At 45.2% G+C, this 27643-nt stretch overlaps 2 protein-coding genes across 4 annotated transcripts; one reads left to right on the top strand and one right to left on the bottom strand.

Moving 5' to 3' along the window:
- Positions 1 to 1056: 1056 nt before the first annotated feature.
- On the top strand, positions 1057 to 10149 carry DPM3 (dolichyl-phosphate mannosyltransferase subunit 3, regulatory). Of its 2 annotated transcripts, none has more exons than XM_087881115.1 (2): positions 1057 to 1076; positions 9696 to 10149. In XM_087881115.1, the coding sequence occupies exon 2, from the start codon at positions 9700 to 9702 to the stop codon at positions 9979 to 9981; it is 282 nt and encodes a 93-aa protein (XP_087737241.1). In that variant the 5' UTR covers positions 1057 to 1076; positions 9696 to 9699; the 3' UTR covers positions 9982 to 10149. The 2 variants fall into 2 exon arrangements, with proteins under 2 accessions (XP_087737241.1, XP_087737240.1); XM_087881114.1 differs by lacking the exon at positions 1057 to 1076 and adding an exon at positions 7924 to 7979.
- A 4321-nt stretch (positions 10150 to 14470) lies between these two features.
- On the bottom strand, positions 14471 to 27038 carry SLC50A1 (solute carrier family 50 member 1). Of its 2 annotated transcripts, XM_060685051.2 has the most exons (6): positions 26774 to 26985; positions 24927 to 25004; positions 24296 to 24419; positions 22155 to 22316; positions 16685 to 16804; positions 14471 to 15376 (listed from the first exon to the last, which is right to left on the bottom strand). In XM_060685051.2, exons 1-6 carry the CDS (start codon positions 26845 to 26847, stop codon positions 15275 to 15277), a joined length of 660 nt encoding a protein of 219 aa, XP_060541034.1. In that variant the 5' UTR covers positions 26848 to 26985; the 3' UTR covers positions 14471 to 15274. The 2 variants fall into 2 exon arrangements, with proteins under 2 accessions (XP_060541034.1, XP_060541037.1); XM_060685054.2 differs by lacking the exon at positions 16685 to 16804 and having other exon boundaries at positions 26774 to 27038.
- Positions 27039 to 27643: the final 605 nt, after the last annotated feature.

Raw genomic sequence — 27643 nt, 5'->3', positions numbered from 1 at the left:
ATTCTTTATCTTCTCTATCATCTATAATTGTCTATTTCTATCTTTTCTATCATCTCTATCATCAATTTCTATTTGTCTATTCTCTATCTCTATATTTATTCTTTATCTTCTCTACCATCTATCATCTATATAATTGTCTTCTATCTTTTCTATTTTTTCTATCTATCATCTATCATTATCTTTCTATTTATCTGTCTATTCTCTATTCTCTATCTTTATCTTTATTCTTTATCTTCTATATCTATAATTGTCTTATTTCTATCTTTTCTATCTTCTCTATCATCTATCTATCATCTATTTCTAACTATATTCTCTATATCTATCATCTATTTATCTTTCTCCATTCTCTATCTTCTCTATCATCTCTATCTCTATCAATAATTATCTATTTCTATCTATCTTTTCTCTATCTTCACTATCATTTCTATCTATCTATCTATCTATCTATCTATCTATCTATCTATCTATCTATCTATCTATCTACTTACCTACCTACCTACCTATCTCAATCATCTCTTTCATTCTATCTATCATTCTATCATCTTTATCATTCTATCTGTCTGTCTGTCCATCCATCCATCCATCTTATCTGTCTGTCGGTGTATCTATTTATCGCGCTCTCTCTCTCTATCTATCTACCTTAACCAAGTCATTATTGCTATACAGATAGTCCTCGACTTACAACGGTTCATTGAGGGACCCATTCAAAGTTACAACGGCACTTTAAAAAAAAGGGACTTCTATGACCGTTTTTCACACTTAACGACCGTTGTCCCCGTAATCACAAGATTCTATCTGGGAGTAACGAAGGGCCTTAACCTCTCCTCCCAGGAGTAAAACCCACTACCGTAAAGTAAAAATTGCAGGGGTGGGGGTGGGATTTCTCTCCAGAGAGAGAGAGAGGAAGAAAAAAAAAATCAAAATATGCATTGCAAAAATCGGGGAAAATACAATTCGCCAAGAGCTCCGGCCTCCGTTGTTGTTTTTTTTTTAAAGCTGGCCGAATATCTCAAATCTTTTATTTTTATTTTTTCTGTTTCTCTCCAGCGTGATGTGTGTTTAGACCTGTAGGCAAGGTGAGTAGCATTCGCGAGAAACCGGGCAGGTTGGAGCAAGTCCCAACCTCCAGCGAGGGTTTATTTACTTGAAGACGGCTCCAATAACCTCTTTCTCTCCCTCCCTCTCTTGGGTTCTTTTGGGGGGGGGGCAGGGAAGGCAAGTAGGGGGGCAGCTTGGCTTGGCCTGGCGAGTCCCAATTTGCTGGACTGGCCTGGGGTGAGCGGAGGCTGGGCCCCCTCCCCAAGTGACCCCACCGAGTTGTTTTAATTTTTGTTTTGTTTTGTTTTTTTTTTTTTTCTCGGTAAGGAGGGAGGGGAAAAAAAAAAGAATATTTTTTTGGCTCTGGAAGGTGTTGGCAGGAGTCGTGGGCATTCAGCGAAGGGCGAGGTTGAATCTGGGGCATATGCAAAAGATCTGCCAAAGCTGGGAAGAAGCGATAAGAGTTGGGGAGAGACTTCTTCCTTCTTTCCTTTACTTCTTTCCTTCCTTCCTTCCTTTCCTTCCCTAACCTCCCCCTTTTCCTTCATTTATTTTCTTCCATCCCTCCCTTTCTCCTTTTCCTCGCTCCCTCCCTTCCATCCTTCCTTCTTTCTCCCTTTCCCTTTCCACCTTTTGTTTTTCTTCCTTTCTTCCCCTCCCTTTCTCTCCTTTCTTCCTTCTCCCTTTCCCTCCCCTCTTTCCCTTCATTTCTTTTTTCTTCCTTTCTTCCTCTCCCTCTTCCTCTCCATCCTTCCTTCTTTCTCCCTTTCCTCCTTTCGTTTTTCTTCCTTTCTTGCCCTCCCTTTCTCTCCTTCCTTCCTTCTCCCGTTTCCTCTCCTTTCTCTCCCCTTTCCCTTTATTTTTCTTCCTTTCTTCCTCTTCCTCTCCTCCCTTCTTTCTCCCTTTCCCTTTCCATCTTTCATTTTTCTTCCTTTCTTCCCCTCCTTTTCTCTCCTTTCTTCCCCTCCCTCTTCCTCTCCTTCCTTCTTTCTCTTTCCATCTTTCATTTTTCTTTCTTTCTTCCCCTCCCTTTCCTTCCTTCTCCCTTTCCCTCCCCTTTCCCTCCCCTCTTTCCCTTCATTTCTTTTTTCTTCCTCTCCTTCTTTCCTTCCTTCCTCTCCCTCTCTTTCTCTCCTTCCTTCCTTGCTTCCTTCTTTCCTTCCCTCCCTTTCTCCCTCCCTCCCTCTCATCTTCCTTCCTCCCTCCCTCCCTCTCATTTTTCCTTCTTTCCTTCCTTCCCTCCCATCTGCAAATATCCCTGGTATAAACAGCTGACTATACCTGCTCCGGCAGGAGTAAATTAAGCAAGAGCTACAGAAAAAAAAATATGTTTTCCTAAATAATCAGCACTGGGATCAATCAAGCCAACAATCTCCCGATTGCAGAATATTTTTCTATTGTCTTGTCCCTGCGGCCAAACAGAATCTCCCTCCCCCCCCCCCAAACCCCCTGATAAAAAGCCAACAGCTTTGAATTCAGATCCCCTCGCTGGAGGGGACCAAAAAACTGAGGAACATTGAGAGATATACATTGCATTGGCTGATAATTCTCTTTTTTTGGCACCGCTCTTAAGGAGAAAGAGGAAAAAGCCTTCAGGGTTCCAGACAACATTGGAGAGAGAAAAAAGAAAGAAAAGAAAGGGGAAAAAAAAGAATTAAGGGGAGACAAGATTTCTAGGAATAACTGGAAAAGCTGTCTAAAAAACGTCGGAAAGAACGGGGGGGGGAGCAAAATTCCTGCCTTGAACCCAGGTCCGAAACGGGGGGCTAGACTAGATGATCTTTTAGTTCCACTTTTTCCAGCCTGTCCTGGGTTGCAGCCAGCTGAAACAAGGAATGAATAATTTCATCTGCGGACGGGGACCCCCTTGACTTCTTTCGAGCACGTCCAAACATTTAGGGGGGGGTCTGTGTGCAAATCTAGAGCCGTGACGTCCCCAAATTAGAGACAGAGAGAGAGGTCATCTGCCCTGAGGGATTATTTGGGGAGGTGGGATGGAAAATATGTATGGCTGTGCTTTGCAACTCACCACCTTAAAAAAAACCCCAGACTGTTGCAATTGAAAAAACAACTCGGATTTCCCCCCCTGGAAACTCCCACCGTTGCTCAGATAGGCTATGCCTGAACACGGAGGCTCCACTTATAATCCCCCTGGCCTGGACCACCGAAAGAGTCTTGCAGAAGCGAATTCTGCAATTAAAATCTTCTTTTGGGATCCCACCTCTTCCATCAACATAAGCCGCCGTGGGATTTATTGGTGCGTGTGATTTAGAATAAAAGCGTGATTCACACACACACACAAAGCAAGAGATTTGCTAAAAGAGAAATAATAATCAAAAAGATTCCCAAATATGGCAGGGGTAAAGGACCTAAACCTAGGCAGGGCTGAGAGTGATGGGCTATGGAGTGGTGGCAAGGCCATGGGTCTCGTCGAAGGCCGTTCCTGATTTTTTGTGTGTGTGCCAGAGAGTCAAAGCTGCAGAAATAAAAGGGAGAATTATTTGAAGAATTTGCACCCTGCAAATTTGCAAGGCTGAAGAAGAGACAAACGGGGTGTTTGGGGTTGGTTTTTTTTTGCCGATTCAGCGTTTCGAGCTAAACCGGCCTCGGGCGTCTCTTTGTTTGCCAGCCAGGATTTCTAGACAAAGCAACTTTGCAGCTGGTTTTCTGCCTTTGATCGGGGAGGGAAGGCACCCCGTGTGAAAGGAGGAAGCCAGGCAACCTCCCACTGCAAAGATCTGGGTTTTTTGTTTTGTTTTGTTTTTAACAGAAAGGAGGAAAGTACTCTGTGCATGCCCAGAGGCACCCGTGGGCAAAACCTGGTCTAAAGGCAGAATCGTAACACACGGGGGCTTTTTGATCCCAAAGGCCTCTTTGCAAAGGCTGGTAGAGCAAGTTTTATTTTAATTTTTGTGAATTCTGGTTAGTGGGGAGGAGGAGGAAGAAGGAGAAGGAGAAGAAGAAGAAGAGAAAGAAAGGAAAGAAAGAAAGAGAAAGGGAGGGAAAGGAAGGGAAGAGGAGGAGGAGAAGGAAGGAAGGAAAGAAAAAAGAAAGGAGGGGAAGAGGAGGAGGAGGAAGAGAAGAAAGGAAGGGAGGGAGGAGGAGGAGAAGAAAAGAAAAGAAAGGGAGGGAAGGGAAGAGGAGGAGGAGAAGAAGAAAGGAAGGAAGGAAAGAAAAAAGGGAAGAGGAGGAGAAGAAGAAAGAAAGGAAAGGAAGGGAAGAGGAGGAGGAGAAGAAAGGAAAGAAAGAAAGGAAGGGAAGAGGAGGAGGAGGAGAAGAAAAAAGAAAAAAAGGGACAGAGGGAGGGAAGAGGAGGAGGAGGAGAAGAAAGGAAGGAAAGAAAAGAAAGGGGAAGAGGAGGAGGAGGAGAAAGAAAGGAGGAAAGGAAGGGAAGAGGAGGAGGAGGAGAAGGATGATAATGATTATGTGGGGTCCTTGGTGCTCTCGGAGCTGGCTTGTTTTCCTGCAGACGTCTCATGACCCAACTAGGTAACATCATCAGTGGTAGAAGGGAAAGGGGCTTTGCCAGGAGGGGGGAGGAGGAGGATATGGCAGAGGAGAAGATGGAGAAGGAGAAAGAGGAGAGGAGGAGAGAGAGAGAGAGAAGGAGAGAGAAAAAGAGGAAGGAAACAAGGGGAAGGAGAAAACAGGAGGAGGAGCAGGAGGAAGGAGAGAAGGAGGTGAAAGAGGAGAGGGATGGCGGGAGGGAGGGAGGGGGAGAAGGAAAAGGAGGGAAACAGGAAAATAGACCAAGAGGAGAAGGAGAAAGAGGAGGAAAGAGAGAGAAAGGGAGAGAAGGAAAAGGCGGGATACAAGAAGGAGAAGATAAAGGAGGAGGAGAAGAAAGAGAAACTGGAGAGGAGGAGGAGAGAGAGAAAAGGAAAAGGAGGGAAGCAGGAAGGAGAAGATACACCAAGAGACGAAGGAGGAGAAAGGGAAGGAAGGTGAGAAAGGAGGAGGAGAAGGTTCGATCGATTCCTTAAAACTACGGAGAAATTTCCTGACCGTGAGAACAATTCACCAGTGGAACGACTTGCCACCAGAAGTTGCAAATGCTCCAACACTTGGAAGTTTTTAAGAAGATGTTGGATAACCATTTTGTCTGAAACGGAGTCTAAGCAGGGGGTTGGACTAGAAGACCTCCAAGGTCCCTCCTGACTCGGTTATTCTATTCTAAGTCCCCAGATCTGACCCCACAGACAAGTTGCAACCCCTCCCTCCCTCCGATCTTCGGCCTCCCCACCCTCCATGCCAGCCTCTCCTTCCCATCTCAAGCCAAATCCCGGCCTGCCTGGGCCGGAAAATGGAGGAAACCAGATGTTTCCTGCCAGAAACTGCCTCAGCTTCCTAAAACTTTTCCTTGAGCGCCAATTCCAGGAGCTGGAAGGACGAAAGAAAGCTGGGAACATGGCGGGTGGCAGCGTCCTCGCGCGGGGGGCACCCCCCCTCCCGCTGTTTCCCGTGCCCGCCGGGATTCCCACGCGCCTGGTCAAGAGAAAACCCAGTGGGAATATCGCGGCGCCTGGTTCCCAGCACTTTCGGCCAGGTCCACTTGAGTCCTTGTAGCGGAGGATGGTTGATGGGAAAGGGGTTGGGCCTCGCCGCCTTCAATACCCAGTCCAAATCATGAGGACTGGCACCTTGCCTTTCTTTTATTAGTTAAGGAAACGGCTCGCGAAGCCACTTCCTCGACTGATAAAAAGGCAAGGTGTCAGTCCTCATGGTTTTGTCTCGGGTCCTTGTCGAGGAAAGTGGCGGCTCGGTGGACGGGAAAAGGGTTGGGCCTCATCGCCGCCTTCGATACCAAATCCAAACATTGAGGACTGGCACCTTGCCTTTATCGAGTTAAGGAAATAGGCTTTCCGGTCTGGACTTGACGCCATTTCCTCGACGAATAAAGGCAAGGTGTCAGTCCTCATGGTTTTGTCCGGGGCAGGGGTCTCCAACCTTAAGAGTGTGGGCTTCAACTCCCAGAATTCCTCAGCTGGCTGGCTGGCTGGGGAATTCTGGGAATTGAAGTCCACAGGTCTTAAAAGTTAGCAAAGTTGGAGACCTCTGGTTTAGGGGGGACCAGTTTCACTTATGCGTCGATATTTCGAGCGATTGGTTCTTGGTATTTTTCTGCGGCTTTCTTCCAGGCGAAAGGAAACGCCGAAGAGAGAAACGAAAGTCAAGATTCTAGTCCTCATGGCTGTGTGATCCCAATGGGGCTTGAAGTGTGTGTGGGGGGGTGTATGCTGTGGGAATAGCAATACAAAAAAAAAAATGGGCTTTTTATATCGGGTCACACATTCGAGACAACCAGATAAGCTATGCTGCTTCTTCCTCAAGGGATAATGAATGCCAAGCTTCTGGTCCTCATTGGTTTTGGCCTGGTTTAAATGCCGAAGGGTGGCTTTATGATAAAGAGTCCCCTCTTCATGGTTATGCATGGGGGGGGGGGGGGAAATGACGCAAATGCTTTATAATAAAGACTTCGGTTCCCATGGCTTTGCATAGAACGGCTGATTTAAATACCACAGAGATTCCAGTCCTCATGAGTTTGCACAGACAACTTGATTTCACAGCCGTGTTTATTATACGCAATAAAAAATTCCCGACATTCATGATTCTGCATAGACAAACTGATTTATAACGCAACATTTCTAATGAAGACTCCCCCGTCCTCGCGATTCTGCACAGAAAGCTGCTTTAAATCCCAGGCTTATAAATAACCAGCCCTCATGATTCTCCATAGAAAAGACTACAGCATTTATAATAAAAGTTTCTAGTCCTCATGGTTTTGCCCAGAAAAGCGACTGAAAGGCCACGCTTCTATAGGAAATAATAAGGATTCCAGACAGTCCTCAAGCTTCTGCACATGAAGCATTTAAAAAAAACGGCACTCATAACCAAGTTTCTAGTTCTCATGATTCTACATATAAAAAAACTACAGCATTTATAATAAAAGTTTCTAGTCCTCATGGTTTTGCCCAGAAAAGCGACTGAAAGGCCACGCTTATATAGGAAATAATAAGGATTCCAGACAGTCCTCAGGCTTCTGCACATGAAGCATTTAAAAAAAAACGGCACTCATAACCAAGTTTCCAGTCCTCATGATTCTGCATAGACAGCATTTATAATGAAAGTTTCTAGTCCTCATGGTTTTGCCCAGAAAAGCGACTGAAAGGCCACGCTTATATAGGAAATAATAAGGATTCCAGACAGTCCTCAGGCTTCTGCACATGAAGCATTTAAAAAAAAACGGCACTCATAACCAAGTTTCTAGTTCTCATGATTCTACATATAAAAAAAACTACAGCATTTATAATAAAAGTTTCTAGTCCTCATGGTTTTGCCCAGAAAAGCGACTGAAAGGCCACACTTCTATAGGAAATAATAAGGATTCCAGACAGTCCTCAGGCTTCTGCACATGAAGCATTTAAAAAAACGGCACCAAGTTTCCAGTCCTCATGATTCTGCAGAGCAAACCTAGGCCAACATTATGATGATGATGATGATGATATTATTATTATTATTATTATTATTATTATTATTATTATTATTATTATTATTATTATTATTATTATTATTATTATCCAGAATAACTTCCAACAGGGTTAAATGAGAGTTGGGAGTTAGTCTTAAATGAAAAAAAGAAAAGAAGACCTTGGCCAGACCCCACTCCCCACAAAAAAGTGCATCAACACCTCCCCAGCACTCTGCCCATGCTCAAGAACCCGCCTCCCCTCTCCACCTTCCGCTTAAAAACATCAAACTTGTTAAAGGGGGGGACAAAAACTACAACTCCCGGCAAGCACCGCGCCTCTCCACCGGCGCCACCCAGCTCAGCGGGCGCGGTGATTGGCAGGGGCCGGGGGTGACGTCACCAGCGAGCGACGGGGAAGTCGGGGAAGCTGGAAGGGAAAAAAAAAGCAAAACTCGGAGCTGCACCGGAGTCGGTGGGTCGTGAGAATGCGGGTCGACAGTTGCGGGTTTATCCCTGGGGAGGCTTATTTATTTTATGCATTTATTTATTTATTTTTGCAATTGTTGCAAAAAATTGGAAAAGGGTGGGAGGGCTTTTTTTTTTTTTAATTGCTGCTAATAATAAAAATATAACTATATAGATCATTGCAATTAGTAGATGCACGAATATAATCCTATTAATAATAGTAAAGGTATCTTAAACCGTTGCTGTTAGAGGCAGAGATGTAATCGTAGATATAATAATAATAGATATAATTGTGCCATTGCAATGCACAGATATAATAATGTATGTTAAATAATAACATCTTTAACAGGAACAGAGTTGGGAGGGAACCTCGGAGGTCATCTAGTCCGACCCCCTTGCTCACGCAGGAGACCCTATACTAGGGATTCGAACTGCTAAAACTGCCTAAGCTCAGTCATAGCCACTGAGCCACCTGTAGCCAGGCAATACCACTGATTAATTAACAGAATAAGAGTTGGAAGGGGACCTTGGAGGTCATCTAGTCCAACCCCTTCCTCACGCAGGAGACCTGTAGTAGGGATTCGAACCGCCAAACTGCCGGCCTTTCTGATCGACAGGCTCAGCCACTGAGCCACTATTCTATAATATATATACATAATGATATTACTATATACATATTGTCATCGCTGTTAAGAAAGGATTGCAAAATTTGGCTTGTTTGGGTAGAAGTTCCTGGCCCTTTGGAGGTTGGACTCCAGTTCCCATCTGCCTGGGCAAATGGCAACAAGAGTTTAGTGGGACTTGTAGTCTTGTCTGGAAAGTTGTTTTTTTTTCTCCCTCCGCCTGCCTTTCCCACACTTTTCTCTCTCTAATATATCTCCAATATATCTACTAAATATCTACTGATATTCAAACCCATTTTTTCCCCTCCGCCTGCCTTTCCCACACTTTTCTCTCTCTAATATATCTCCAATATATCTACTATATTATCTACTGATATTCAATCCCATTTTTCCCCTCCACCTGCCTTTCCCACACTTTTCTCTCTCTTAATATATCTACCAATATATCTACTATATTATCTACTGATATTCAAACCCATTTTTCCCCTCCGCCTGCCTTTCCCACACTTTTCTCTCTCTAATATATCTCCAATATATCTACTAAATATCTACTGATATTCAAATATATCTACTAAATATCTACTGATATTTTTCCCCTCCGCCTGCCTTTCCCACACTTTTCTCTCTCTTAATATATCTACCAATATATCTACTAAATATCTACTGATATTCAAACCCATTTTTTCCCTCCACCTGCCTTTCCCACACTTTTCTCTAATATATCTCCAATATATCTACTATATTATCTACTGATATTCAAACCCATTTTTTCCCTCCGCCTGCCTTTCCCACACTTTTCTCTCTCTAATATATCTCCAATATATCTACTATATTATCTACTGATATTCAAACCCATTTTTTCTCTCTGCCAGGCAGGGACGTCTGTCCTTTTCCTGGCCTGTTTTTAATACTCAAGACTTGATTCCAGATTTTGCAAGGAGGATTTTTTTAGCCAAGCTAAAAATCCTTCCTGTACTTACTTGCAAAGAAAAATTTTAAATTTTGGCAGAGGTATCCTGAAAATATACTAGGCTAGGCAGAAACTTGTAAATCTCTCAAGTTTTCACTGTTGTTTTTTTTTTTCCTCTGCTGTTTTTCAGGATCATGACGAAACTGATGCAGTGGCTCTGCTCTCTGGCTCTCCTGGGTGGCATCTGGGCTGCGTTGATGCTGGATCTCGTGGGATCCCACCCCTTATCCCCAAGCTGGCACCAGGTGCTGTGGGCCCTGCCGACCTACCTGTTGGTGACCTTCGGCTGCTACTCGCTGGGAGTCGTGGGCTACCGCCTGGCTACCTTCAACGACTGCCAGGAGGCCTCGCTCGAGCTGCAGGCCGAAATCCGAGAGGCCCGAGCCGACCTCGCCCGACACGGCATGAAGTTTTGACCGGGGACCCTTGCGGGAGCATAAATGACCCATGGACATTAAACAATTGTTCAGCATGTGACCGAACGGTTTGGGGGTGCAGCCTGGCTCGGGGAGCCCACGTCAAGAAAAAGCGTTGCTTCTTTTTTTAAAAACAAAAATAAATGAAATTTTTATTAAAAGTTTGAACAGTAGCAAAAGGTCATCCGAAATCTGAATAAGTAAAAAAAGGGGAAAATGAGAAGAAATGTAAAAAGGAAAATAGTGCAGAGAATAGGGGAGGGAGAGAAGAAAGGAAGGAAGGAAGGAAGAAAAAGAGAAGGATGGCAGAGAGAAAAGAAGGAAGGAAAAGAGAGAAGGATGGCAGGAAGGAAAAGAGAAGGATGGCTGGAAGGAAGGGACGGATGGATGGATGGATGGATGGAAAGGAAGGAAAAGAGAGAAAGATAGCAAGGAAGGAAAATGGGGAAGGAAGGAGGAAAGGTAGATAGACAAGGAAGGAAAAGAGAAGGATGGATGGATGGAAAGAAGGAATGAAAAGAGAAAAAAGATAGCAAGGAAGGAAAAAGGGGAAGGAAGGAGGGAAGATAGACAAGGAAGGAAAAGAGAAGGATGGATGGAAAGAAGGAAGGAATGAGAAAAAAGCAAGGAAGGAAAATGGGGAAGAAAGGAGGGAAGATAGATAGACAAGGAAGGATGGATGGATGGATGGATGGAAAGAAGGAAGGAAAAGAAAAAGATAGCAAGGAAGGAATATGGAGACAAGGAAGGGAGGAGAAAACAGTTGATAATGAGAGTGAAAGATGCAAAGAAGGATTAAAGGGGGAGGAAAAAAGGAAATGAGAAAGGGAAGGATGGAAGAGGGGAAGGGGTGAGGAAGGAAGGAGAGAGGAGAGGAAAGAAAAGGACACTTAAGGAAATCATTTCCGATCTTTACAGCAATTATAAGCAGACAACTTCCCCTTTGATATTACATAAATCACTTCTTCCCATATTTGTTTTTCAGTTGCTAAGCCCCAAAACCCCATTCACTTCTATCCATTTTTTCAGCCTGAAAAAGCACCTGAAGGATTTCCTAGTATTTTACTATCTCCGCTAATTTTATCAATCCAAATTTTTTTAAATATATCTGCCCGTCTCACGGAAACACACTCCGGGGGTGGGAGAGGCATACAACAATCCCACAATTTTGTAAAACTGATCCACACAACTCCCCCCAAAAATATATATATATATATATATTTGAAAAAAAAAACGTTCAAGAGGAAAAATAAAAAAATCCAGACAGGTGATTTTTTTTTTTTTTCGTTCCCAGCCAAAAGTGTGGCGACAACGGAGGCGTGTAGAACTTGATTTGAGAATTTCTTTTCTGCTTAATTAAATTGAATTTTCATTTCTGGAGCGTGGCGGACGGGAAGCAGGAAATCCCATAGAGAGGGGGGAGAATTGCTGGCTATACTATTTTACAGACTTCATTTGCAACAAAGGTGCCAAGGTGGGGGCCAGGTTTGCATATATATATATATGCAAAAGAGACACACGTACGCAACTCCAAAGACAGACAAAATCTTATTTACATGCACCCACTGAGAAGATTAGACTCTTGTCTCTTTTTAAGCTGTTGTTTCAGAATCTTGTGCAAACTAGAAAAGGGGGTGAAAGAAATTAAAATTGTCCGTTTAGCACTGGGGGGACGGGGGGTATCGCTCAAATTCACAGGGGGTCTGCCTGACATTTGAGCCAGAACAAAAGGAAATATTTTTTTTTTCAGTAGCTTTGAACGGTTGCTAAATGGACCGTTTTAAGTTCAAGGACTCCCTGTATTAATTTTTTTTTTCCCCTTCCGCCTTCGGTTGTCTGCCCAAACTATAATTATTCATAAATATTAATGCCTGCCTTTTACCTTCACGCTCTGCATTTATTTTTGCAGTCTGGCCTACACGTCGAGTTACGTTGTTTGGGTGTGCCAGATAAATTGTCTTTACGATCCATAATAATAATAATAATAATTTGGGATGTTTCTTTCTCCCCTCTCAAAAAAAAACCAGGCTATTCTAGATTTTTGGGGTTTATTTAACTCACACCTTCATAAAGTTGGCGGGGGCAGAGCAAAAACACCTGGTAATTAGCCGGGAAGATAATTAGCCCTTTCCGGAGAGACCGGTGGCTTGAAGGACAAGGATTGCGTGACTCAGTTTCCCTGGCGTTCTGGTCCAACAGGACTTGGGAACACGACATTTCGTTCGTTCGTAAAATTGTGCATTTTTTTCTGCAAAAGGGGCCTTTGTGGTAGCCAGTAGGGAAAATGAAACCTATTGGTTGCAAAGGAACAAAAGAATCACAAAAAGAGTTTGGAAGGGTTCTCGGGAGGTCATCTAGACGAACCCCGACCCAATGCAGGGAATCCTAGAATGGAAGAGTTGTTGGGGGGGGGGCAGTTTGGCATCTTTAAGTTTCTTCCAAGAGGAATCCTCTCCAAGAAACCACTAGAAGAGATTTGAGAGAGCATTACTTCGGTCCCTTTCGAATGCTGGGATCCGCTAGACGGAATCTCAGTCTGGAAGGGACCTCAAGAGACCATCTAGGCTTATCAAGATTTGATGGAATGGGTCAAGAGTCCAAGAAATGTAGTTAGAATTTTGTTGTATAAATGGTAAGAAACATGGAAATGTATCAAGTTTGAAATTAAGAATTGAGGTGATAAAATCGTGGTTAATAATTAGAATAAGAGATTAGAATATTGTTAAAAAGTATTTTGCAACTGATGGTAAAAGGGATGATAAAGACAATGTGGAGAAGAACCGGATATAAGCAGGAATGATACTTAGATATAAATGAGCTAAAGTAAATATGAAATTAAAATTGTATCGATACGATATAGATAAGGATGTTAGAATTGATGTTAAAATTTATTCTTCTCATGTTTTGAATATTCACCTTTTTAAAGATGTAATGGGAAATTGTGAATGGAGTTTGTTAAAGGAATGTAAGCGTGGTAACCATCTATGACCGGATCGAGTTTTTGCTCGATTTTATGTTTATGTTTGAAAAATAATAAAAAATATTTACAAAAAAGAGAGACCATCTAGGCCAACCTCCTTCCCAGAATCTCAGGATGGGACCTTCGGAGACCATCTAGTCTAAGCCCTCGTCCCAGAAGGAATCCGGTGCATGAAATCCCATACTGGAAGAGACCTCACGAGGTTCTTTAGTCTGACTTCTCTTCCTGGGGAGAATCTGCCACGCAAAAATCTGTCAGGAAGGGACCTTCAGAGGTCATCCAGCCCAGCCCTCTTCTCAGAGAGAACCTGCTTCACGAAATCCCACTCTTGAAAGGGACCTCAGAGACTGTCTAGTCTGACCCTCATCCTGGGAGGAATCCGCTACACAAAATCCGTGGAGAAGGGACCTTCAGAGGTCATCTAGCCGAGCCCCCTTCTCAGAGAGAACCCACTTCACGAAATCCCACTCTGAAAGGGACCTCAAAAACCATCTAGTCTGACCCCCTTCCCAGGAGGAATCCTCTATACAAAATCCACGCAGAAGGGACCTTCAGAGGTCATTTAGTCCAGCCCCCTTCTCAGGGAGAACCCGTTTCACGAAATCCCACTCTGAAAGGGACCTCAAAAACCATCTAGTCTGACCCCCTTCCCAGGAGGAATCCTCTATACAAAATCCACGCAGAAGGGACCTTCAGAGGTCATTTAGTCCAGCCCCCTTCTCAGGGAGAACCCGTTTCACGAAATCCCACTCTGAAAGGGACCTCAAAAACCCATCTAGTCTGACCCCCTTCCCAGGAGGAATCCTCTATACAAAATCCACGCAGAAGGGACCTTCAGAGGTCATCTAGGCCAGCCCCCTTCCCCAGGAGGAACCCCACTATATAGAATCATAGAATGAAACAGATATCGGGGATCATTTAGGCAGGAATCCACTCAACTGAAAGCCGAAGGAACTCCCTGCTTTATGAGGTCCGCTAATTTTTTTTTTAATCAAAGTTTGATTTTTTTTGCTCCAGGAAGGTAAAAAAACAACTCTTTAAAAAAAAAAAAAAGACCCCTCCTCTCTTTCCTGTTTATTGCAAGACACTCATAAAGCTACATCCGTGGAATGTTTGCCTGGGGCTCTCCTCCCTTCTTCTCGGCCCAACGTTCAACAGGTCAAGACCTCAGGGAGATCTCCCACCTAGAAGGGAGCCCGGTGGATTGAAAGAGGGAGCCGGTTGCCGAGAGAGAGTGGGAGAATTTTTTTTTTTTTAAAAAAAAGACATTTTGTCCTTTTTTAAAATTCACATTGATTAGACTCTTGTTTTTTTTCCTTCTTTTGGATTTTGCTATTTTAATCTTTGGAATCAAATAAAAAAGATTGAAAAGAGGAGACGGTTGCAAACGGGAAGTGGAATCATTTTTTTTTTAAGACATTTTGGTCCTTTTGAATTCACCTTGTTTTTCATCTTTTTCTTTTGTATTTTAATCAATTTTTTTTAAAAAAAAACAGAAAGAGGAGCCAGTTGCAAAAAAAAAAAGGTGTGGGATAATTTTTATTTTTCTTTTTTAAAAAAAGGCATTTTTGTCCTTTTCAATTCACATTTTTTTTAAAAAAAAAATCCTCTTGTTTTGTCTCTGGTTTTTTTTTTTTCCCCCCTCTCTTTTGGATTTTAATCTTTGGAATCCATTTTTTTAAAAAAAAAAAAATTGGAAAAGAGGAGCCGGTGGCGAAGGAGGAAGGGGGGAAGAGTTTATAAAAACTTTTTCTCTCTCTCTATAAATATAGATATAAAAGGCATTTCTGGTGGACGGATAAGGCAACGGTTGTATACAAGCTGGTCGCGTTGGCAGATCTGAATAAAGAATCAAGAAAGAGGGAGAAGAGACTGTCAAATTTTGGAAGCTCCCATCTTCAAAACTCAATGGTTTTTCCAACAGCTTTCGGGGTGGGGGGGGGCCTGCTCCCCGCCACCCCAAAAAAATATCTGGTGGGGAGAAGCCCCTTTACATTCCCCAGACTTGGTGGAGTCTGCAAACCTCTTTTAAAGAGTCCAGAGTGGGAATCCCGTCCATCTAGATCCAGATGTTTGCTCCACCTGGGGGGGGGGATTTTCTCACGCCCCCCCTCCCGCTGTAAAATGTCCAGAATGGTCCATCCAGGTGGAAATGGACCACACTGCTGGACAGGTGAGCAGGCTGTGTGCAAAGCGAGGCGGGCAAGTCCATCATCTGCAGAGTTTTCTGATTTTTGGGGTTTTTCTCTCCTTCCTCGGCTGGCTTTGAGGAGTGGGATCTCCTCCGCTTCTTGCCCCCCACCCCCTCCGTCTTCAGGCCTGCAGCAGTTTGTAATTTTTGTCCTGCTCGGCGGGAAAACGCCAAAAAAGCCAGAAACGGACGAGGCTGGTCGCGATGCCCGGCACGTTGGGAATCTGGAAGGAGGAAGAGGAGGAGAATTGTGAGGTCCTTGGTGAGGGAGATTTCTCTTCGAGGTTCGTTCGGAGACGTTTCGTGAGCTAACTAGGGGAACGTCATCAGGGATGGAGGAAGGTGGGGTTTCGGAGCAGGGGGGGAGGAAGAAGAAGAGGAAGAGGAGGAGGAGGAGGAAGAGGGGGGGGAGATAAGTTGGAGAAGATACGAGAAGGAGAAGGAGGAACAGGATTGTGAGTGTCCTTGGTGCTCTCTCGTCTGGTTTCCATACAAACGTTTCATGACCCAACTAGCTAACGTTATCAGTGCTAGAAGGAGGTGGGGTTTTGGAGGAGGAGGAAGAAAAGAGGAAGGGGAGGAGGAGGGCTGAGGGGTCCTTGGTGGTCTCTAAGCTTGGTGGGTTTCTTGAAGACGTTTCATGACCCAACTAGCTAACATTATCAGTGCTAGAAGGAGGTGGGGTTTTGGAGGAGGAGGAAGAAAAGAGGAAGGGGAGGAGGAGGGCTGAGGGGTCCTTGGTGCTCTCTAAGCTTGGTGGGTTTCTTACAGACATTTCATGACCCAACTAGCTAACATCATCAGTGCTAGGAGGAGGTGGGGTTTGCGAGGAGGAGGAGGAGGAAAAGGAGGAAGAGGAAGGGTACTCTCCGAGCTTGGCGGTTTTCTTACAGACGTTTCATGACCCAACTAGCTAACATCATCAGTGCTAGGAGGAGGTGGGGTTTGCGAGGAGGAGGAGGAGGAGGAGGAAAAGGAGGAAGAGGAAGGGTACTCTCCGAGCTTGGCGGTTTTCTTACAGACGTTTCATGACCCAACTAGCTAACATCATCAGTGCTAGGAGGAGGTGGGGTTTGCGAGGAGGAAAAGGAGGAAGAGGAAGGGGAGGGGGAGGACTGAGGGGTCTTTGGTACTCTCCGAGCTTGGCAGTTTTCTTACAGACGTCTCATGACCCAACTAGCTAACATCATCAGTTCTAGGAGGAGGTGGGGTTTGCGAGGAGGAGGAGGAGGAGGAAAAGGAGGAAGAGGAAGGGGAGGGGGAGGACTGAGGGGTTTTTGGTACTCTCCGAGCTTGGCGGTTTTCTTACAGACGTCTCACGACCCAACTAGCTAACATCATCAGGGTTACAGTTCAATCCCGAGCTACAAATATTCCCTTCTATCAAAAGAAGAGAACGGCGTGCAGCGTAAGCAGAAAAATCTGTCCACCGTCCCTCTCTGCTTGCCCTCTCCCTCTGCCCAGAAACTCAGTTTCTTTCGGCCTAATTCAGCCCCGTCTCCCCGTCCCCCGCAACCTGGCCAGAGACTAACCGCGATATACAGATCTTCCAGAACGAGCCCGTAGAAAGTCCAGCTCGCCGACGCCAAGAAAGTGGTGACCGTCAGAGGGAAGGAAAGACAGCGGGTGGAACGGCTCTTCACGATCTTGATCTTGGGGAAAAAAATATATATATATATCTATTATTTACTTCCGCCTGAAATCAAATATTTATTGGGAATCCAACAGTCCGAACGGCACAGGAGATAAGGGGAACCCGGCAAAAAATTATTCGGAGATAATATTGATAATTTTCGTGGAGGAAAAAGTCCCGACGCAGAGGCGAGCACGTTGCTCGTTTTGGCTCGCTTGCAAAGAAGAAAAAAAAAGGAGTTAATATTAACCACGGTTTGGCTGGTAAGCCACATCGGCGCCGGTTTTTACGTCTTTTGGGGGTGATTTTTTTCGGCATTTTTAATTCAATTCCACCCGCCACAGGATGCATGCGTTCCGTGGATGCGATGTTAAGAAGAGAGACGGCGAATTCATTCAGTTGTCCCTAATCGTAGTTAGTTTATGGCATAAGCCGCCATTGAACTGGTCTCGTACTCTTTAAAAATTAAACTCCCACCTTGCAAAGCTGAACGTGCCTCGGGTGTAGGGTCTCCTGCTTGGGCAGAGGGCTGGACTAGATGACCTCCAAGGTGCCCTCCAACTGTTAAGTAAGTTCCTGTCTTAAAAATTAAGCCAACATACGGGGTTTGTTTGGGGTCAGATGCCAGCACACCTGGGGTTAACTGGGGTTACACAGGGGAGTTAAGCACTGCGTCGTTCAAGACTTAACGGGAGTCCTCGACTTATGGCCGCAATTGACACCGGATCGCCCGTCGCTAAGTTTGCAGGGAGGAGGAAGAGGAGACGGCACGGCAGAAGATCAAATCGAATCAAAGTTTGTTTTTTTAAAAAAAAAAATCAATGAATAAAATCTACAATTGATTGTCTCAGCCTTTTGTTTGAAGGCTCGGCAAGTGAAAAACTCCCTTACACGTGGCTTGCCCGTTCCGTCGCCTGACAGCCGATTGCCACTTCATGTGGCAGTGAGTTCCGCCGCCTCACCAACCAGGAAACACTTCCTGACACACAAGCAGAGAAGTATGAGCAGCAGAAGGGCGAGGGAGAACTGGAAAAAGGCAGGAACCAGTGGTGGGGGGGGGGGAGAGATCCAGCTGGACTCTTTAGCCACCAAACCCTCCCTAGAACCTCCAGCTTCAGTAGAAGTCTACCTCGGAACGCCAAGGAATCGCACGGGGAAGGGTAGAAAACGCCCCCCAAGATGCTCCCAGCCTGCGCAGATCCGAAGAGAAACCTTGGATGGGTTCATGTGAGGCTCCCCGGGAGGCGAACCCTGGCTTGTCTTTAGTGATGCTTTAACCTGGTTAGGCATCCCCGAAACCAGGTTTGTGAGTTCTCTTGCCCTTTTCTGACAGGTGCGCCTCTTAAAACTCCGAAAACCCCGCCCGAGCCCTGCCCTTTATGCAAAATTAAAAATTCCTTTGCCAAAGTTACTTCACGGGCAATTGTTCACGTCCGGCTTCTTTCTGGGCGTTGAGCTGCCCTTAAAAAAAAAAAAAACCGGAAAAACGGCACGCGTGCCAGCCGCGTGCCCCAACACGCTTGGCCCGTTGCTAGTCGGGAGCGAACGAACGAGACCGAACGGGAGCCTGGCAGGCAGGTGGAAAGCGAGGAATGGGAGACACAGCACGGCTGCTTGTTGGCAGCGAGTCCTCGACTTACGCCGACAGTCGGGAGTCAGGGTTTTCGTTGCTAAGCAGGGCGATGGTTCAGGGAAGGGCGCCCCCGATTTTATGGCCTTGTTTTGCTGGAGGGAAGGGGAAAGGGGAATAAGGAGGGAACGGAATAGAATATGGAATATAGAGGAGAGGGAATGGAATAGAGTAGAATTTACAATTTACGAGAATAGAAGAATAGAATAGAATAGAATAGAATAGAATAGAATAGAATAGAATAGAATTATAGAATTTACAATATAGAATAGAAATATAGAATTTAGAATTTAGAATAGAGAATAGAATAGAAATATAGCATTTACAATTTAGAACAGAGTAGAGTAGTGTAGAACAGAACAGAACAAAACAGAACAGAATAGAATAGAATTATAGAATTTATAATATAGAATAGAAATATAGAATTTACAATATAGAATAGAAATATAGAATTTACAATATAGAATAGAATAGAATAGAATAGAATAGAATAGAATAGAAATATAGCATTTACAATTTAGAGTAGAGTAGAGTAGAGTAGAGTAGAGTAGAGTAGAGTAGAGTAGAGTAGAGTAGAGTAAATAGAATAGAATAGAATAGAATAGAATAGGAATATTTGTATTTATTATGGCTGTTCACCGCCCTGAGTCCTTCGGGAGTAGGGCGGTATACAAATATGAAAAATAAATAAATAAATAAATAAATAAATAAATAAGTAGAATAGAATAGAATAGAAATATAAATTTACAATATAGAATAGAATAGAAAATACAGAATATAAAAAAAACAATAGAATAGAATTTACTATTTACAATTTAAAATAGAATATCATAGAATATAAAATATAGAATATATAGAATAGAATCAGATGTCCCCATTTCACTCTTTTTTTAATGAAGCAACGTAGGAGTTTTGGACCACCAAAACTTTCTTTCTTGGATACGTCTCAAAATGTACATAATTCTCCTTTTTTCCCCTCTCTCATTTAAATTCGGTCCCTTACAGGGAAAGGTATAAACAGCAACAAAATTCAGATTTCTTCCCCCGCCTCCCCTTTCACAGAAACACCAGAAATCATTAGGAAAGGAGACACCAAAGGCCATTCAATTAAACGAGAGAATAAAAGGTAATAAAAAGTTCTTTAGGAGCCTGAGTGGCGCAGCAGACTAATGCTACTGTTAAAGGTAGTATTTAGCTCCCAGCTGCCTGCAATTACTGCGAGTTCAATTCTCATCAGGCTCAAGGTTGACTCAGCCTTCCATCCTTTCTAAGGTAGGTAAATTGAGGACCCAGTTTGTGGGGGCAATAAGCTGACTTTGTATAAATATACAAAAGGATGAAGGCTATTGCTTAGCGCACTGTAAGCCGCCCTGAGTCTCCGGAGAAGGGCGGCATATAAATCAAAATAAAATAAAATAAAATAAAATAAAATAAAATAAAATAAAATAAAATAAAATAAAATAAAATAAAATAAAATAAAATAAAATAAAATAAAATAAAATAAAATAAAATAAAATAAAATAATAAAATAAAATAAAATAATAAAATAAAATAAAATAATAAAGTAAAGTAAAGTAAAGTAAAGTAAAATAAAATAAAATAAAATAAAATAATAAAACAAAATAAAATAAAATAAAATAAAATAAAATAAAATAAAATAAATAAAAAAGTTCTCTATTTTTCTCATTGCCATTTCCTGGCTGACGTCAGCATTTGGCTTTTTGCTGGGCTCTTTTTTAAACTTCTTTTCTTTTTCCTGTCCTCTTTTCCCCCCTTCTTAAGTTTTCCAAATCACAGTTTCTGCAAATCATGCCTCTCTCGCTCTCCCTTCGGTATCGGTGACGCCGTTTATTGGCTCATGTCAATATTTCACGCTCATCTGCCAAATATTGAGAAACCATCAATGATGCACCTGTTGAAAAGTAGAAACTGCTTTCCCCTCCTTCCCGCTACTTGCTACAGGGGTGTGTCATATGAAAGATGCATTTCATTTGATGAACTCACTTTAATTTGAATTAGGTCAGAAGAGGGCACGCTTGTGTAATCCTTGGTCTCGAGGCTTTTTTTCCCCTCCCCCAGAATTAAGTTGCTTCGTCTGCCCCTCCCTCGCCGAGGCTGAAAAATGGAGGAGGATACAGTTTTAAATTGATAAGCTTGTCCAGTGATGTAGATGAGATGGATGGCTTTCAGGAGGTAGGGAGGGAAAGGAAGGAAGGAAGGAAGGAAGGAAGGAAGGAAGGAAGGAAGGAAGGAAGGAAGGAAGGAAGGAAGGAAGGAAAGAAAGAAAAGGAAGGAAGGAAGGAAGGAGGAAGGAAAGAGGAAGGAAGGAAAGAAAAGGAAGGAAGGAAATGTATTAAGGGGAGTAATCGGTAAAAGATAAAAAGATACCGTAAATAGAAGTAAGATAGAGAGATAGAGAGATAGATAGATGATGATGATAATGAAGATATAGATTAGAGATAGATAGATAGATAGATAGATAGATAGATAGATAGATAGAGATTAGAGAGAGAGATTAGAGAGAGAGAGACAGACAGACAGACAAAGATGGATGGATGGATGGAAGGAAGGAAGGAAGGAAGGAAGGAAGGAAGGAAGGAAGGAAGGAAGGAAGGAAGGAAGGAAGGAAGGAAGATATTATGGGGAGCAATAGGTAAAAGATAAAAGATAAATAGAAGTAAGAGAGATTGAGACATATCAGTGAGATAGATGATGATAATGAAGATATAGATTAGAGATAGATAGATATTAGAGATAGATAGATGAGAGAGAGACAGAGAGACAGACAAAGATAGAAGGAAGGAAGGAAGGAAGGAAGGGAGGAAGGAAAGAAGGAAGATATGGCTAGCAATAGGGAAAAGATAAAAGGGCCTCGCCTAAATCTTCTCCCTTTTAAGTGTAAATTTTAAATTTTTAATGTATTTTAAAATTATGGGTATTTTAAATTATGGGTATTAATTCAGCCAAATTTATTTAATTCATTTTATTCGATTTTAAATTTTGTATATCTATGTGTTTTATTTCATGGCTGTACACCGCCCTGAGTCCTTCGGGAGTAGGGCGGTATAGAAATTCAATAAATAAATAATAATAATAATAATAATAATAATAATAATAATAATAATAATAAAAGATAAACAGAAGTAAGATAGAGAGATTGAGACATATCAGTGAGATAGATAGATGATAATATCGATAGATCGATATAGATAGATAGATAGATAGATAGATAGATAGATAGATAGATAGATATAGATAGATGATAGATATAGATAAATAGATAGATCGACAGGGAAGGAAGGAAGGAAGGAAGGAAGGAAGGAAGGAAGGAAGGGAGGGAGGGAGGGAGGGAGGGTGGCAGATAGATCAGGGAGGCAAGACGGAAAAGAAGATAGATGACAGACAGTCAGAGAGAGAAAAGATAGGAAATACTCAGAAAACAGGGATAGAAGATCGTTTGATAGAGAGAAAACTGTTTGGTTGGATAGACGGATGACAGAAGAGAGGGAAAAAAAAAAAGAGACAAATAACTAAAGGCAGACAGGAGAAGGAAAATGATTATTAAATGTTATCTTGTCTCCTGCAACAGTTTTTGCTCCAAATCTCTCCGGCAACGGCAGGGAAATAAAAACACCCTTCTGAATGCAAGCTTTTCCCTCTTATGACCCATTCAAAGATTTTGCCTCAGCCCGCAAAAAGCCTCCACAGCCAGGAGCAGCGAAGACGCCAGGTTACCTACCAGATCTGCCAACGGCGAGAGGTACATGGTGATGGTGAAGAGGCTGCAGAAGAGACCCAGCTGGGCCAGGCGCGTGGTGGGATCGGGGACCATCAGGCTAAAGTAGGCGTAGCCGAAGAGAAGGACCGCCAGCAGGGCTGTTGTTTTCCTTAAGACGCCAAGCTGGAGAGCGAGAGAGAGAGAGAGAGAGAGAGAGAGAGAGAGAGAGAGAGAGAGATGTAAAATACACAGGGCCTTTGGTGCTCTCTGAGCTGGATAGCTTCCTTGCAGACGTTTCTTGACCCAACTAGGGAACATCATCAGTGCTAGGAGGAGGTGGGATTTGTCCTCTGTTGACATATAGTAGCTCTGAGGTTGATCGTTTTCTTGCAAACATTTTATTACCAAACTAGGTGACATCATCAGTGCTAGACTAGAGGTGGGGTCTGCAGAGAGGAGGAGGAGGAGGAGGAGGGAGGGGTTGAAAGGAGGAGGAGGAGGGAGAAGGGAGAAGGAGAAAGAAGAAGAGGAGAGGAAGACAAGAAAGAAAAGGAGGAGAGGAAGGAGAAGGAGAAAGAAAAGGAGGAGGAGAAAGAAAAGGAGGAGAAAAAAAGGAGGAGGAGGAAGAGAAAGAAAGAAAAGGAGGAGGAAAAGAAGAAAAAGAGGAGGAGGGGGAGGAAAAAGGGAAAGAAAAGGAGAAGGAAAACAAGAAAGAAAAGGAAGAGAGGAAGAAGAAGGAGAAGGAGAAAGGAAAGAAGGAAAAGGAGGAGAAAGAAAAAGAGGAGGATGAGGAGAAGAAAGAGAAAAAGGAGAAGGAGGAGGAGAAAGAAGAGGAGGAGGAGAAGAAAAAAGGAGGAGGAGGAGAAAGAAAAGGAGGAGAGGAAGGAGGAAGAGGAGGAGAAAGAAAGGGAAAGAAAAGGAAGAGAAGGAAGACAAGAAAGGAAGAGAGGACGGAGAAGGGGGAGGAAAAGGGGAGGAAAAAGGGAAAGAAAAGGAGAAGGAAAACAAGAAAGAAAAGGAAGAGAGGAAGAAGAAGAAGGAGAAGGAGAAAGAAAAGAAGGAAAAGGAGGAGAAAGAAAAAGAGGAGGATGAGGAGAAGAAAGAGAAAGAAAAGGAGAAGGAGGAGGAGAAAGAAGAGGAGGAGGAGGAGAAGAAAAAAGGAGGAGGAGGAGAAAGAAAAGGAGGAGAGGAAGGAGGAAGAGGAGGAGAAAGAAAGGGAAAGAAAAGGAGAAGGAAGACAAGAAAGGAAGAGAGGACGGAGAAGGAGGAGAAGGAGAAAGAAAAGGAGAAGGGGTGAAGGAGAAGGAGGAGAAAGAAAAAGAGGAGGAGAAGAAAGAGAAAGAAAAGGAGGAGGAGAAGAAAGAGAAAGAAAAGGAGGAGCAGGAGGAAGGGAAGGAGAAAGAAACGGAGGAGGAGGAGGAGGAGAAGAAAGAGAAAGGAGAAGGAGGAGGAGGAGGGGGAGAAAGAAAAGGAGGAGAAAGAGAAAGAAAAGGAGGAGGAGAAGAAAGAGAAAGAAAAGGAGGAGCAGGAGGAAGGGAAGGAGAAAGAAAAAGAGGAGGAGGAGGAGGAGAAGAAAGAGAAAGGAGAAGGAGGAGGAGGAGGGGGAGAAAGAAAAGGAGGAGAAAGAGAAAGAAAAGAAGAAGGAGAAAGAAATGGAGGAGGAGGAGGAGGGTTACTGGCACAGAGTTATAAAAACACGGAGGCAGCTCTAGGTTTAAAAAACCGGAATACGGGCTCACTCAGGAGTTGTGGGTTTCTCCCGAGAGGCCTAGTAACTCTGGGCATAAGTCAATATTTTTTCAGTTTCCACGCCCTTCGTGGCCCGTTGGTGACCCGGGACACGTGAGCCCACGAGGCGGAGTTGGACCGATGGGGACAAGAGCTTTTGTTGACTCAAGTCACCAGCCCTCTTGAGTCAACAGAGGGAGGGAGGGGACAACCCCAAAGCTGCTCGAACGTCGGTCGAAAAACACCTCCCAAAGGCTCTTTGCAAACTTTTATCGGTTGGGTAAAGGAACTCCGAGGTCAGGAGCAGTCTACCTTTGAGTGCCAGCTTCGCAGAGGGAGGTTTCGGCCAAGGCGTTTCGTTCGCCAAGGGTGGAGGGGAGAGAATGAGAGACCCCCGTCCTGAGGGTCTTGGTCTTTGGGACAAGCCCACCCACCTTCTCCGCGCTGAAGAAGAAATAAACCAGGATGTACAGAGATTGCAACGTCGCGCCCACGGAGTTAACCACGATCAGCGTCCAGTCGCCCTTCAGGAAACCATAGCTTAGCCAACTCAAGTTGCTGATCCAGAGAGAGAAGGAAAGAGAGTTTTGAGTGACGAGCCCACTCCCTTTCTCTGAGATGTCTTAAATGGCCCGGGGTAGTCCTCGGCTTACGACCGCAATCGAGCCCCACATTTCCGTCGCTAAATGAAGACAGCCATGAAGTGAGTTTTCCCCCACCCACACACACACACACTTTACAACCTTGGGTGGCAAGACGGGTCGTAAAACGTGGCTAACGCTCACTTAACCAATGTCTCACTTAGCGACAGAAACGTCGGTCTGGTCGTAAGGTCGAGGACTCCTTGGCAATTTAAATTTTTTTTCAATTTTTGATGGCCTCCCTCGTTTATCAGGAGCCTGTTACCGTTGAGAAGATCGATCGTACAAATATGCCTGATCGATCGAGCGATTCCCGAAATCTTGTAAGGTAAGGGCTCGGAGGGGGAACCCAGAGATCATTTAGTCCAACCCCGTCCAGCCCCCCCCCCCCCAATCCGGGATGCCACATCGCTAGCGGCCTTACTTCACATCAGTCGTCAGAAAGGGAAGAAACTGGATATTTTCCACGCTTCGGGTTGCAAACATTTTCCGGAGGTCAGTCCTGAGTGCGAAACGAGACGGGGCAAACGTTAGATCGCCCCCCCCTCTCCTGCCCCATAACCTCCCTCCCTGTGGAAATTAATTTATTCATAAATAAATAAATTTATTTCTCTATTTTTTTTTTCACTTCTGCCCCACAACCATAAACTTTCCTTTCTGTAAATCTGCTTCCTGGACAATCATTCACCGGCTCACCTGAGCAGACAGGTGGAATCTCTGCTCCACCCACCCAAACCGGATTTTCCATCCACCTGTGCACTGTGGGGGGCGGGGGGGGCTCAGTTTGCCACAAGGCTAGTCCCCCCTCCCCTCATTTCTACTCTGCCTCCAGCCCCCCCCACTATCCTGCTTCCAGCCTTCTAATCCTGCTTGCAACCCCCAGTTCTGCTTACAGCCTTCTAACGCTGCTTACAGCCCCCCCCCCGTTCTGCTTATAGCCCGGTGCCCGCCAACCCTACTTACAGCCCCCCAATCCTGCTTGCAACCCTCCAGCTCTGCTTCCAGCCCCCCAGCCCTGCTTACAGCCTCCCAGTCTTGCTTACAACCCGCCAACCCTACTTACAGCTCCCTCAACCCTGCTTGCAACCCCCCCCAGCTGCTTACAGCCCCCAGCTCTGCTTGCAACCCCCTCCCAGTCTTGCTTCCTGCCTTCTAACCCTGCTTACAGGCCCCCAACCCTGCTTGCAACTCCCCAGCTCTGGTTCCAGCTCCCCAACCCCCAGGCCTGCTTCAAGCCCCCCAGCTCTGCTTCCAGCCCCCCCAACCCTGCTTGCAACCCCTCAGCTGCTTCCAGCCCCCCAGCCCTCCTTCCAGCCCCCCAGTCTTGCTTACAGCCCCCCAACCCTGCTTGCAACCCCCCAGTCTTGCTGACAGCCCCCCAGCCCTTCTTCCAGCCCCCCCAACCCTGCTTGCAACACCTCAGCTGCTTACAGCTGCCAGCTCTGCTTGCAACCCCAGTCTTGCTTACAGCCTTCTAACCCTGCTTGCAACCCCCCAGCTCTGCTTACAGCCCCCCAGCCCTCTTTCCAGCCCCCCAGTCTTGCTTACAGCCTTCTAACCCTGCTTGCAACCCCCCAGCTCTGCTTACATTCCCCCAGCCCTCTTTCCAGCCCCCCAGTCTTGCTTACAGCCTTCTAACCCTTACAGCCCCCCAGTCTTGCTTACAGCCTTCTAACCCTGCTTGCAACCCCCAGCTCTGCTTACAGCCTTCTAACCCTGCTTGCAACCCCCCAGCTCTGCTTACAGCCCCCCAGCCCTCTTTCCAGCCCCCCAGTCTTGCTTACAGCCTTCTAACCCTGCTTGCAGCCCCCCAGCCCTGCTTACATTCCCCCAGCCCTCTTTCCAGCCCCCCAGTCTTGCTTACAGCCTTCTAACCCTTACAGCCCCCCAGTCTTGCTTACAACCCGCCAACTCTACTTACAGCCCCCCCCCGAACCCTGCTTGCAACCCCCCCAGCTGCTTACAGCCTCCAGCTCTGCTTGCAACTCCCCAGTCTTGCTTACAGCTTTCTAACTCGGCTTGCAACCCCCCCCCCCAGTCTTGCTTACAGCCCCCCAGCCCAGCTTACAGCCCCCCCAGTCTTGCTTACAACCCGCCAACCCTACTTACAGCCCCCCAACCCTGCTTGCAACCCCCCCCAGTCTTGCTTCCAGACCCCCAGCCCTCCTTCCAGCCCCCCAGTCTTGCTTACAACCCGCCAACTCTGCTTACAGCCCCCCAGTCTTGCTTCCAGCCTTCTAACCCTGCTTGCAACCCCCCAGCCCTGCTTACAGCCCGGTGCCGAACATGCCCAGCGTGAAGAGCAGCGAGCTCCAGGCCAGGAGCTGCAGCAGCGCCCCCTCCATCCCGGATCGCCCCCCGGCAGGCTCCCCCTCCCCACCGGCTCCGCACCCGCCGCTGCCCCCGCGAGAACCGCAGCCAGGCAGGCCGGCGGCCGGGCGGGCACCAAGCGCGCAGCTGCTCCGCCTTTCCGGGGGCGGATCGCGCTGCTCCGCCCGGGCGCTTGGCGAGGGGAGCGGTGGGTTTCTTGGCAAAGCGGAGGGAGGGGAGAGGAAGGGAGGAAAGGAGGAAGAGAGGAGGAAGGGAGAGGTGGGCAAGGAAGAGGAGGAGGGAAGAAAGAAGGGAAAGTGAAAGAGAAAGGAGGAGGAAGGAAGGAAGGGAGGAAAGGAGGAAGGGAGGAAGGAAAAGAGAAAGGAAAGGAAGAAGGGAAAAGTGGGTAAGGAAGAGGAGGAGGGAAGAAGGAAGGGAAAGTGAAAGAGAAAGGGAGGGAGGAAGGAAAGGAAGAAGGGAGAGGTGGGTAAGGAAGAGGAGGAGGGAAGAAAGAAGAGAAAGGAGGAAGGAAGGAAGGAAGGAAGGAAGGAAGGAAGGAAGGAAGGAAGGAAGGAAGGAAAAGAGAAAGGAAAGGAAGAAGGGAAAAGTGGGTAAGGAAGAGGAGGAGGGAAGAAGGAAGGGAAAGTGAAAGAGAAAGGAGGAGGAAGGAAGGAAGGAAAGGAGAAAGAGGAGGAAGGGAGAGGTGGGTAAGGAAGAGGAGGAGGGAAGAAAGAAGAGAAAGGAGGAGGAAGGAAGGAAGGAAGGAAGGAAGGAAGGAAGGAAAAGAGAAAGGAAAGGAAGAAGGGAAAAGTGGGTAAGGAAGAGGAGGAG

This window comes from Pantherophis guttatus, chromosome 18, assembly GCF_059756535.1.
Source record: "Pantherophis guttatus breed Tessera chromosome 18, ASM5975653v1, whole genome shotgun sequence".
Lineage (NCBI taxonomy): Eukaryota > Metazoa > Chordata > Lepidosauria > Squamata > Colubridae > Pantherophis > Pantherophis guttatus.
The sequence above is the reverse complement of the archived record's forward strand: the minus strand, read 5'-3'. Positions and strand labels throughout refer to the sequence as shown.